The sequence below is a fragment of the Nomascus leucogenys genome, chromosome 2, assembly GCF_006542625.1.
Source record: "Nomascus leucogenys isolate Asia chromosome 2, Asia_NLE_v1, whole genome shotgun sequence".
NCBI lineage: Eukaryota > Metazoa > Chordata > Mammalia > Primates > Hylobatidae > Nomascus > Nomascus leucogenys.
This window is the reverse complement of record NC_044382.1, coordinates 104,164,804-104,177,817: the sequence shown is the minus strand read 5'-3', so window position 1 is coordinate 104,177,817 and position 13,014 is coordinate 104,164,804. Positions and strand designations below refer to the sequence as shown.

At 45.2% G+C, this 13,014-nt stretch overlaps 1 protein-coding gene across 1 annotated transcript; it reads right to left on the bottom strand.

Moving 5' to 3' along the window:
* Nucleotides 1-10,698: 10,698 nt before the first annotated feature.
* GPR150 (G protein-coupled receptor 150) lies at nucleotides 10,699-12,458 on the bottom strand. Its single transcript, XM_030823244.1, has one exon. It carries the CDS (start codon nucleotides 12,266-12,268, stop codon nucleotides 10,958-10,960), a length of 1,311 nt encoding a protein of 436 aa, XP_030679104.1. The 5' UTR covers nucleotides 12,269-12,458; the 3' UTR covers nucleotides 10,699-10,957.
* Between the last annotated feature and the right edge of the window lie 556 nt (nucleotides 12,459-13,014).

The window sequence follows — 13,014 nt, the reverse complement described above, 5'->3', positions numbered from 1 at the left end:
GCCAACTCCTGAGATCTTTTTCAGGAAGCGGCTGATCACGAGTTCAGGTGTTTTCTATCTACTAAGAGCCTGCCTTTCTCTGGTGGTGGGTGTGCCCAATTATTATTTTAGAGAGACAACAAACACCTGACTATCATCTGATGATCACCTGACATTCCTGGCAGGGAGCCTCTCCTGCCCTGTTCTTGTTTGCCTGGCTACTACTCTAGCACTGGCATGCTGTCCTCATCTGCATGGTTGAACCTGAGTCACTGCCACAGTGTGTGACTGTCACATCATGTGTTCTGGCCAACAGGAAAGGGAAAGAGAACATGAAGGAGGCCAAGCCTGGAAGACACACTGGTAACTTTTGCTCATATCCTGTTGCTGAGAACTGAGCCACGCAGCTATAGCTAAGTAAAAAGTAGGCTGGGAAATGTAGTCTCTGGCCAAGCAGTGCATAAGAAAGGGAGAATGGATTTTGGTGAAGAGCTGACATTCTTGTCAATTTCCAGCAAATGAATCATTTACTTGGATTGTTTGGGGTTTGAAATGATGAAAATTCTTAACATAATTGTATACTGTTTTTCTAAAATGCATTTTGCTCTTCAGGTAGCCATGTTCTATCCAGTACTCTCTTACTGTGTGTCCTGGCTGAGACTTTAACAGACACATAGGGTTGTAAAGCAAGACCTGTATCTTAAGACACAATTGACTTCTTGGCTATTATCTTTTCAGAGGAGGTGGGGAAGCACATGACACAGGCTGAGCAAGTTATCTTTAGCCCCAATTGTTTATCTGTATCCTTATGTGTAAACTGGAGATGATTATGATACATGCCTTTCAGGTTGCTATGAAGATTAAACTAGTTAATGGTTGTAAAGTGCCAAGCATATACCCGCTTCATAGAAATCATTTAACACATTTTAGCTATTAGGATTATGTTAAAAGATAAACTTTGGCACATTACAATTTTCGAGTTTATTTAGGCAGACAGTGATTCATGAGTCAGGCAGCTCCAAACTGGCAGTGGCTTGGGCTCTTCTGAAAGGGTTCAAGGGGAAGCCCTTTATAGGGTGAATGCAGAAGCAGAGCAAAGAAATTATTTGATTGGTAAAAGTTTAAGCAGTTGCTTCATTTGGATTATCCCAGTGGGAAGTTCAAGACAATATGACTAATGCCCAGTTGGCCTCCTGTAATTGGCTGAGCTCAAGTTTCATTTTCTTTTAAATTCTAAGTTAGCTTCTGGTTTGCTTAAGTAGGAACCCAGGGCATCAGAGCCACATCAGTCTAATGGCTTCCTATTTAATTATTTTAACAATTATTATTATTCCTATTGAATATCTTGCTTAATACAACAATACTAGAACTGCCAAAGTATGTCAATAGCAGGAGTTTCATCACAAGAAAAAAAAGGGGATTTAGTTAGGGTGTGACCCCATCTCTTGAATTTAACCTTCCCCTTGGAGCTCTCTCATTTCATTATTGGTGTGAAATCTCATCAAATTATATGATAAGCCGTTAAACATCCCAATTTGACATGTTATTGGAGACTAGAATCCAGGTCTTCTGAAATCTGTGTTTTCTGACTCCCTTTTTTAATGCATTCACCACCATTTTACCAGTCTATCCATTATTTAGTTACCTTTTGCTGTGAAACAAACCACCTGAAACAAACTGAAACTTAACGGCTTAAAATGATTTATTATGTCTCACAGTTCTGTGTGTTAGCTCAACAGTTCTTCTGTTGATCTCCCCTGGGCCCACTCATGCGGGTGCATTTACTAATAGCTGAAGAGTCAGTTGGAGGCTATGCCCAGCTGGGATGGCTGAGTAGTTAGCCCTCTGTTTCCACGTGATCTTCATAGCATGACAATCTCACATCAGCTTTTCTGAAAGGGCAATCTGTCATGTATAAATGTTTATTGAGTTCCTACTTGTGAAACATCTGTACACAATGCCCCATTGGGCAAAGAAGGTCACATGACCACATTCAGACTCCATGTGAAGAAAGATTACCCAAGAGTGGACATTAGGAGGAGTTATTCATTGGGGGCCATTACTGCAATAATCTACCTAATATGGTTTGGATTGGTGCCCCCACCAAATCTCATGTTGAATTATATTCCCCAGTGTTGAAGGTGGGGCCCTGTGGGAAGTGATCAGATCATGGAAGTGGAGTTCTTATGAATGATTTAAAGCCATCCCCCTTGGTATTGTATAGTGTGTGATTTCTCACAAGATCTAGTTGTTTAAAAGTGTGCAGCACCTCCCCACTCTCTCTCTTGCTCCTGCTCCAGCCATGTAAAATGTGCCTGCTTCTCCTTTGCCTCCTGCCATGATTGTTAAGTTTCCTGAGGCCTCCCCAGAAAAGAAGTCACTGTGCTTCCTGTACAGCCTGCAGGACCATAGCCAATTAAACCTCTTTTCTTTATAAATTACCCAGTCTCAGGTATTTCTTTTCTTTTTTTTTGAGACAGAGTTTTGCTCTTGTTGCCCAGGCTGGAGAGCAACAGCACAATCTCTGCTCACTGCAACCTCTGCCTTCTGGGTTCAAGCGATTCTTCTGCCTCAGCCTCCCAAGTAGCTGAGATTACAGGCATGTGCCACCACACCCGGCTAATTTTGTATTTTAGTAGAGATGGGGTTTCTCTGTGTTGGTCAGGCTGGTCTCAAACTCCCGACCTCCGATGATCCGCCCACCTTGGCTTCCCAAAGTGCTGGGATTATAGGTGTGAGCCACCATGCCCGGCCTCAGGTATTTCTTTATAGCAGTGCAAGAATGGACTAGTACAGAAAATTGGTATCATGAGTCAGGGATTGCTATAAAGATACCTGAAAATGTGGAAACGGCTTTGGAACTGGGTAATGGGCAGAGGTTGAAACAGTTTGGAGGGCTCAGAAGAAGACAGGAAGATGAAGGAAAATTTGGAACTTTCTAGAGACTTATTGTGACCAAAATGCCGATAGTAATATGGACAATGAAGTCCAGGCTGAAGAGGTCTCAGATGGAAATGAGGAACCTATTGGGAACTGGAGCAAAGGTTACTTTTGTTATGCTTTAGCAAAAAACTTGGAGGCATTGTGCCCCTTCCCTATGGAGCAGTGAAACTAGTAACTTGAGAGTAATGATTTAGGGTATCTAGTGGAAGAAATTTCTAAGCAGCTTAGAAATGTGACCTTGCTGCTTTTAACAACCTATGCTCATGTGTATGAGCAAATAAATGACCTGAAACCGGACCTTATATTTAAAAGGGAAGCAGAGTGTAAAAGTTTGGAAAATTTGTAGCCTGGCCATGTGATAGAAAAGAAAAGCCCATTTTCAGGGGAGGAATTCAAGCAGCCTGCAGAAATTTACATAACTAAAAGGAAGGCAAGTGCTGATAGCCAAGACAATAGGAAAAAGGCCTCAAAGGCATTTCAGATCTTGTGGCAGCCCTTCCCATTACAGGCCCAGAGGCCTAGGAGTACTGAATGAATTCCTAGGCCAGGTTCAGGGCCCCCCTGCTCTGCACAGCCTAAGGACACTACTCCCTGCATCCTGGCTGCCCCAGCTCTAGTCGTGGCTAAAAGGGGCCCAGATACAGCTCAGGCTGCTGCTTCAGAGGGTGCAAGCTATAAGCCTTGGTGGCCTCCACATGGTATTAACCCTGTGAGTGCACAGAATGCAAGAGTTGAGGCTTGGGAACCTCTGCCTATATTTCAGACAATGTATGGAGAAGCCTGGATGTCCAGGAAGAAGCCTGCTGCAGGGGCAGAGCCCTTACTGAGAACCTCTACTAAGGAAGTGCAGAGGGGAAATGTGGGGTTGGAGCCTCCACACAGTCCCCAATAGGGCACTGCTAATGGAGCTTTGAGAAGAGGGCCACCATCCTCCAGACCCCAGGATGGTAAAGCCACTGACTGCTTGTACTCTGTGCCCAGAGAAGCCACAGACACTCAATGCCAGCCCTTAAGAACAGCTGCAGGGGCTGAATCCTGAAAAGCCACAGGGGCAGAGCTGCCCAAGGCCTTGGGAGCCGAACCCTGGCATCAATGTGCTCTGGATGTGGGAAATGGAGTCAGTCAAAGGAGATTATTTTGGAGCTTTAAGATGTAATGACAGCCCTGCTGGCTTTTGGACTTGCATGGGGCTTGTAGCCCTTTTCTTTTGGCTGGTCTTTCCCTTTTGGAAGGGAAATATTTACCCAGTGCTTTTACCAATATTGTATCTTGCTAGTAAGTAACTTGTTTTTGATTTTATAGGCTCATAGGTAGAAGGAACTTGCCTTATCTCAGATGAAACTTTGGACTTTTGAGTTAATGCTTGAAGGAGTTAAAACTTTGGGGGAAGTTGGGAAGGCATGATTATATTTTGCAATGTGAGAAGGACATAGGATTTGTGGGGGCGAGAGGTGGAATGATATGGTTTGGATCTGTGTTCCCACCAAATCTCATGTTGAATTTTATTTCCCAATGTTGGAGGTAGGGCCAGCTGGGAGGTTATTGGACCATGGCGGCAGAGTTCTCATGAATGGTTTAGTACCACACCCCATTGGTACTGTGTAGTGAATGAGTTCTCATGAGATCTGGTTGTTTAAAAGTGTGCAGCACCTCCCCCACTCTCTCTCTTGCTCGTGCTCCAGTCATGTAAGATGTGCCTACTTCTCCTTTGCCTTCTTCCATGATTGTAAGTTTCCTGAGGTCTCCCCAGGAGCAGATTGTAAGTTTCCTGAGGTCTCCCCACTGTGCTCCCTGTACAGCCTGCAGAACTGTGAGCCAATTAAACCTCTTTTCTTTATAAATTACCAGGCTTCAGGTATTTCTTCACAGTGGTATGAGAATGAACTAATACACTACCCCATCATATTTTATTATTGTCACTTTCCAATCTGGCCATGGAAAAGGGCAGCATAATAGCAATAGTTGGTCCTAAGTTTTCATTCAAAAGCTACTTTTAAATGAAACATGTATCTGTGGTAAGTGATATATATCTATGTATGTAATAAAGGTCATATAGTGCTTTGCATAGAATGAATCTTTATAAGTATCAAATAATTGAATGAGTTAATTAATAAAATTAGCAATAGAAAGAGTTTGCAAATAATATTCTGTAGCATTAATAATTGTAGGTTGAAGCCAGGCACAGTGGCTCATGCTTGCAATCCCAGGTACTCAGGAGGCTGAGGTTGAAGCATTGCTTGAGCCCAGGAGTTCAAGACTGAAGTGTGCTGTGATTGCCCCACCACACTCCAGCTTGAGTGACAGAGTGAGACCCTGTCTCTAAAAATAAAAATAATAATAATTGTAGGTTGATCCATGCTCACCATAAAAATTACAGTTCTTTGTAGAATACATAGCTTTTAAAATGTGAGAGTTGTAACTCTGATTTTCTCTGATTTGCCCCATTGTGCCCAATACAATGTCCAATGTAGTGCCTTGGTACATACTGGTTGATGGACTAAATAAAAGTATACTTGGAATATTCCTATTTTTTGATAAAGAACATAAGCCATTATGCAATAGGCTAAAATGGGACTCTCGTTTTCTTGCCAAACTTCTACTTCAGTTAGAGATTGCTTGGTGCTACAAATAACAAAAAATTCAATTCAACTGCTTTAAGCAATAAGAAATTGTATTGGCTTATTTCCTAGGACATCCAATAGCCAGGCCTCAGTAGCGTTTGATCTTGTCAGCACAGTGAGTTCATTAAGGACCTAAGTTCTTTTCATCTCTCCACTTTGCCATATCCACAATGTTGACTTCCTCTTGTGGCTGGCTTCCCTCTTGGTGAGAAGTGGCTGCCAGCAGCCATTAGGGTTACATGCTCCCTCATTTACCTTTAGTGTGAAGAGACATTGAACATGCTAACTTCTATGGCTTTCCCAGAAAAGGTTCCTTCCTAGATTCCCTAAAAAACTTCTCTCACTCTCATTGCATCCCATGACCATTCCTGAGCAAGATATGGTGGTGAGAGGGATGAGAAATTACTCCAATGGCATGGCCTAATCAAGTCACAGTCTTGGAGTTGGAGAGCACTGAGGTTTTCTCAAAGTGCTGACTGTTTATAAAAGGTATAGACATTCTAATAAGAATCTGAGAGCTGTCAGAAAAGGAGAAATAAATGCTAGGAAGGCAATGAACAATGCCCACTACTCCTTCTGTAAGGCCCAACTCCCTACTTTTAAGTACTACCATTGCTGCATTAATTTTCCATGACAATTCTCCAAGATCTGTTGCTTTCCTTCATGTAATATTATTCAATTGGATTTTTATCCCTCAGAGCCCAGTGTTAGAAAATAACATTAGCTATCATGTATTGAGGGAATCTGAAGAAACAAACCTAGATTCCCCTTACCTCCACCCAATCAAATACTTTGTGTACATTATCCTACGAAGGATATAGTATTAACTCCCATTTTCTTGATGAGAAAACCAAGACTCAAAAATATTCAGCAAACCACCTGAAGTCACACAGCTACCAACTGTACAGATGAAAGTCAAGTTCAGGTCTTCAGACTCTGAATATTCTACTCTTTTCACTATATTATATTGCGTCCCAACTCAGCAAATATATTTTAATTTAAGAAGAACAATTCATTTTTATTATAATATTTTCCCTTTGATCAAGTCAGAACATTTTTAAGAATAGAAGGCAAACTCCTCAAATTTTCTAACATCTTCTGTGTTTCTTAGGACATACCTTAGAAAAAAATGCTTTAAATCTGTTTTCCACAAATGAGCCAGACTATTCTATTTTTTGAATATTGTTTATAACTAATCGCTAGTGTGGTTTATTGCTCCTGGGTGTTTTCTGCATTCTTTCCATTTCAAATTACAACATAAGTCACATTTACTTATTTTGGCCTTATGTTACTGAGTTTTTTTTTTTAAGGTGTAGAATTCTTTGCATTTAGTCTTTAAAGTTCTATAAAATCAGGACCACCACATTGCTCAATTCTGCTAGTGATGTTCACATCTTCATCTGTATGAAAAGTGCTCCCTGAAGTCCTGTGTGCAGTAGTTTGGTTAAAATCTAACTCCAAAAAATGTGCAGAATAGAGGAATGGTTTATCTCTATTTCATAGGGCAATTTTGATTTCTTCCAAACTGCAAGTATGTAGATCTGGTTTCTCTTCTAGTCGTTTCCTATTTGGGTGATAACCTAGAAAAGAGAGCAATTTCAGGGTCAACCTGTGTATTTGCCTTTGCTGTGTGATGTGAATATTATGTTCTACTCTAGCAAGAGTCTAAATCTGAATAACCTTCAGGGGCCTCCTTGACTAGGATACAGCTGAATCTCTGTGTTGCTTATAGAGATGCAGATTAGGGTCAACACTAATAGGATGGCCATCCTGAGGGAATGTCTCAAATTTCCTAACCTACAAGTGCCTCCAGGGATGGGAACCAAGTCATCTAGTTATATATTCAAGTTTCAGATATGGTTAAAATTAGAGGAAATTCCTTACTTATAGAAGAGAAGCATTTCCGTATAAATTGGGCTTAACTAAATCTACAAAATCTAGGAAAACATCAGTTTAATTGGATTTCAAATTAACTTCTTGAGTTGGTATTCTATATTTCCAACCCAGATGAAGAATTCTCAAAATTTCTAGGTAGCAATCAGCTGAATTCCCCTGTTGTATTGTAAAAACCAATTCAGATAACACTTTTGCAAAAGTTTAAAAGTTTTAGTCTTGCCGTTTTAACTAGCATTTCCTCTTCTTTCTTTACTGTAGAGCCTCAGTTTTTTCATCCCTCCCTCGATACAATTCATGTGCTCAGTTCCATGTTCAAGCCAATCCTGGTGGCCCCATTTCTCTTGCAATGATAGGTCTAAATATGGACATGTGATATAGTTCTCGCAAATGAGCCATTTAGGAGAGTCTACTGGGGACTTCTGAGACATGTTGTTTCATTTCTATAAAGGGTACAAAAAAGAGAAATCCTTTTTCTTCTGGACATTGTTACATTTGAATGTGATGCCTGGAATTGCAGCAGCCATTTTGTGACCTCAAGGGGAACTGGCCTGAGTGTCAAGTCCACCACTCAAGACGGCAGATTGGAAACACGAAAAGGATCTGAGCCCTTGTATGAGTGAGGCTGCTCCAGAAAAACAGAACCAATAGCATTTATATAGATATATAAGAGGAGATGTATTATGGGAATTGGCTCATGTGACCATGAAGGCCAAAAGGTCCTACCATATACTATCTGCAAGTTGGAGAACCAGGAAAGCTGGTGGTAAAATTTAGTCTGAGTCTGAAGGCCTGAGAATGGGGGCTGTGGGGGTTTGTGCTGCTGGTATAAATCCTGGAGTTTGAAGGCCCAAGAACAGGAGTGAACTGTCCAAGGATAAGAGAAGATGGTTGTCACAGCCCAAGAAGAGAGAGAGAGGATTCAACTTTCCTCTGTCTTTTTGTTCTATTTGGGTGGGCCCTCAACAGATGGGATGATGCTTGCCACCTCTGGTGAGGATTGATCTTCTTCACTCAGTCTACTGATCTGAATGTTAATTTCTTCTGGAAACACCCTCACAGGCACACCCAGAAATGATGTTTTACCAGCTATCTGAGCATCCCTTAACCCAGTCAAGTTGACACATAAAATTAACCATCACAGCCCCTGATTATGAAGTTGAGCTACTTACTTAACCAACCCTGGCACAGCCCTACCACCAGACTTCTTGTCATGTGAAATAATAAGTTGAAGCCAGCTGAGTAAGCTTTTCTGTTACAGTAGTCTTAACTGCAGAAAACAGAAAACCTGTCTCAGCTGCTTTAAATTTATTATCTCTGTTGAGAGCATTCGAAGTGGTCCAACTTAGGAATCATATTTTGAAGACTCTCTGAGATTCTGCCTTGATTTCTGCATCTAAGAATTCCCCCCTACCCTTCCATTTGGTGATCCTTTATGCCATCATTGAGATGACCTTTCTAAAGTTCAAATTTGGTCAAATTATAACTGATTAAATTCTTCAAAGGCTACTTTTTGCTTTCTTGGCTTGGCACACAGACCTGTCTTCACTGGGTCCAGGCTGAATTTCTCTGACCACATATCTCATTAAGTCAGGCCCCAAAGGCACCCTAAAGCTATTGTCATTACTTGACTATGCTATGTTCTGTCTCCTCTATGCTTTGCAGTGCTATTCCCATTGCCTAGAACACCTTTCCTGACCTGAAGGGTCACCCCTAAACCAGCCTTCAAGAGCTTCTTTTGGCGTGTCTTTCCTAATGTCCCCTCATAGTCCCCCAAGATTGTCAGATTCTCTTCAGTGCTTCCGGTACCCTGACTGGATTCCCCTGTTATAACACAGGTGACACTGCAGTGTAATTGTTATTGTTTCCTACACTTGACTATAACGTCTTTGAGGGAAAAATGTGCCTTATTCATCTCAGCATCTCCAATGCCTAGCTTATTAACTGGCACAAAATAAGCAGGTAATAAATGTTTGTTAATGAATAAATAATGCTATAATCTAGACTTGGATTCACGAAGGCAACTGTATCCTCTCTTTGGCTGATTTATTTCTGGTATTTTGCAGACCATTGCATCCTCAACAGGGTAAGGAGGAGCAAGAGAGGAGGGAAAAGCTACAACTCTGTAACATCTGTTGTCAAAATTTTGGAGGAAGGTAAACCAAGCTTAGTAAAGATTTTCTTTCGTATATCTTTTATCTGTTCTATCTCTAACTCATATGATGAATTATTCAACAAATATATATTGAGAGCCTACTACATGTCAAGCATTGTTTAAGCATTTGGAATATATTAGTGAACAAAACAGCCCTCAGCATTGGCTCTACAAAGAGCTTTAAACAATCATTTCCCCTTTCTGCATCTTAGGCCTGCATTTGTGCATCAACAAGAAACACTATAATGGAAAGCTTTGGATCCTCATATAAAAATCACTGATAAACACATGGATATATTGTTCATAAGTGCTGCCACTTCTGTCTAGAATCAAGAACAGTTGAGAGGAAGAGGTTATTGATCAAATCTGCTCCTTGACCTTGTTCTCAGCTATCCACACCAAAAGGCATTGAATTCATTTTTTTAACAAGGGAGTTTTATATACACATGCAGCATTCCGAGGTTTTGACTTCCTTCCTAGCTGCAAATCTCTTTGAGGCTCCATCTGGGACACTGAGCCCCACCCATATGCACCACCTTGAAGCTTCCTTTCTCTGGTTTGCTGGGGACTTTGTACGGAGAGGCTCCATCTGGGCACAGCATTACACCTTTAGAGGCTGCTGGGGGCACAGGGACGATTTCCAACAGAAACCAAGTATATTTGAAAGACACCGAGTCAAGCTTTTGTTTCCTTCCTACAACCTCGGCTTCTGTTGAAGTGGAAACTAGACTGGAAATAAAGGCCACACTGATTTTCTTCTGAGAAAATACATTAGCATGTTAAAAAAAAAAAAGTCCCAATTGCTCCGTGGGAAAGGCTTTTATTTTACAAATACTCTGTGGCTCTGAAATGACAGCATGATTACATTTCTGACAGCACTGGTATAATTCTCAGACTCCCCAGGGAGAGCAACGTGGGGATTTTCCTCCTGGAAAGAAAAGGCAAACTTGCAGGTGCTGAAGGTACATTTGATTTAAGCACGATTCAAAATAAGTAAATACAGATGATAACACAGCAAATACCGAAAGCTGGGTAATTTAGAAAAAATAAATGGTATTACCCAGAGCACTATAAATGCGTGAAAGAAAACTGCAAAAATAACCCTTATGTTTTTATAACTTCCCAGTGGCTCGCTGTCTCCAAATGGGGAGATATGAGAGGAACTGTAGGGAAGAAGAGAAACTGGAAGAGCGTAGGGAAATGTAAACATGAGAAGGGAATAGGAGAGTGGAGGAAGGGGACAACTTCAGTGTCACTCTCTCACAGACTCTCCTGCCCCTTGTGATCTGGACAGACCCTGGCAGGCCTCGAGTTCCCTGGCGGTTGCGCCTCAGCGACAGATGACCCGTCTCTGACCACCGAACACCTAGAAGGCGCTTTCGCAGGAGCAGGGCAGGGGTCTGGGGCGCGGAGGGGGTGGGCGCAAGCCGCCCTCATCCAGCGGTTCCCGCCGAGCATGGTGATAATGAGGGTGGGGCCAGCGTTGGCGGTAGAGCGCCTGGTGGCCCCAGGGCCCCTCCTCGTCCTCCGCGCCTCCCTGCGGCGCACAGCACAGAGAGCCCAGGCGCCTCCGCAGCTGTCGCCGGAGCCGGCAGTCGCCCGCCTGGAAGAAGAGGTAGACGAAGGGATTGAGAGCGCTGTTGGCCACCCCCACGACGCGCAGCGCCGCCGACAGGCCCTCTCCCTCCCAGTCTCCCGCGGGCCCGGACGACCACGCGGCCGCCAGCCGGGCGGCAAAGTAGGGCAGCTCGCAGCCCACGAACAGCAGCGCCAGCAGCAGGCTCATCTTCAGGCTCTGCACCTTGGCGCGGGGTAGCGCGCTGGGCGCAGGGACTCGGCCTGGGCTCGCCCACCAGGGCGCTGCAGCCGCGGGGGCCTGCGGCCGGCGCCGCCACCAGACGGAGAGTAGATGGCTGCAAGCGACACCCAGGACCGTGACAGGCGCGGCGAAGCCCGCGACGGCCTCGTAGAACACGTAGACCTGCAGGTGCCAGCGCGGCAGGGGCGCGAAGATCCCGCGGCAGCGACGCTCCCCTGGCCAGGCGCGGGCGGCCGGGGGCGCGCCTGGCTGCGGGGACGTTGGCGGCGGCGGCGGCGGCGGCGGCGGCAGCGGCGAGGGGGAGTCCCCGCGCACCACGAAGGCCGGGGGCAGCGCCAGCAGCAGCGCCAGCAGCCAGCCCAGGGCGGCGAGGGCACGCGCGGGCAGCGGTCGGCTCTGCGGACGACGCACGGCGCGCCGGCGCTCGAGGGCGATGAGCACCACGAGGTGGGCTGAGGCGCCCCGCCCGGATGCCTGCAGCAGCTGCAGGAAGCGGCACGCCAGGTCCCCCGTGGCCGCGCGGGGCTCGCCCAGCAGTTCCCAGGCCAGCTGCGACAGCGCCGTGCCCCCGCACGCGTACAGGTCCGCCAGGGCCAGCTGCACCAGCAGGAAGTCCATCTTGCGACGCTTGGGGCCCGCCCAGGGCCCGCCGCCACAGAGGCGGCACAGCACTGTGGTGTTGCCTGCCACCGCCACCACCAGGATGACCCCCAGGAACACCAGGCGGACTCGGCGGCTGGGCGGCCCAGAGGCAGGGGCTCCCTGCCCCAAGGTCAGGTTGAGACCCCAGCCCAGCAAGATGGGCACGGAGAGGTTGGGCGCTGGCGGCAGAATTGAGGGGCTAAAGAGATCCTCCATCCTTGCCCCGGAGGAAGAGGAGGCACCGAAGAGGGCAGGCAGGACGCGGGAAACCAAAGTGGAGGCGAGGCGGCGCGGGGAGCGACGCTAGGTCTACGAGTTCCCAAAGTTAGTTGAAAAGGCACACGCACAGAGAGGGAGATGGATTCGGGCGGCTTTGCGCTTAGTTGTTTTTGTCGATTGTCCTCGTGATTTGTCACTCAAATGTGGGTTGTACACTCGAGGAACACACATGATTCCTGTTCTCCACCTTCCCCGCGTCTTCCCTCCCATTCCCGGTGGATACTCTTCCAATCTCTGCAGCGGCCCCCGACGCTACCCTCGCGGAAGCCGCGAATCCCTGGGCTCTGAGAACCTCATTCGTTCTCTATTTACGTGTAAAGCACAGCAGGACAGAAGGTCGCTTTGCCTGGCCATTGTATACGGCCAGTGTTATCCCAGCACCCACACGAGAGAGGACCCCTTGACTGAGATTGTACCACACGCCCCCACCACCCCAATGTGATTGCCAGTAGGAAAAAAATAGAAAAGACGTTAGTTTTGATTTTAAAGGTTTGAAATGCCATGGATCTGCACGAGCATGAGAAAAACAGGAACACAAGAAACCTAACAGCGTTTTGAGCAAAGAGGAGACCTATTAGCTGAATTTTGATCAAGATGTGTCTTCTCTGTCCAAGAATGAAAGTATTTTAATTAGAGGGTACTAAAGTCAATGATGTTGCTTTTAGGAGTGGCAGTGGTTTGCA

What these genes read in the sequence shown, in the direction of transcription:
- GPR150 (XM_030823244.1), bottom strand. Translation starts at nt 12,268, where the DNA reads ATGGAGGATCTCTTTAGCCCCTCAATTCTGCCGCCAGCGCCCAACCTC.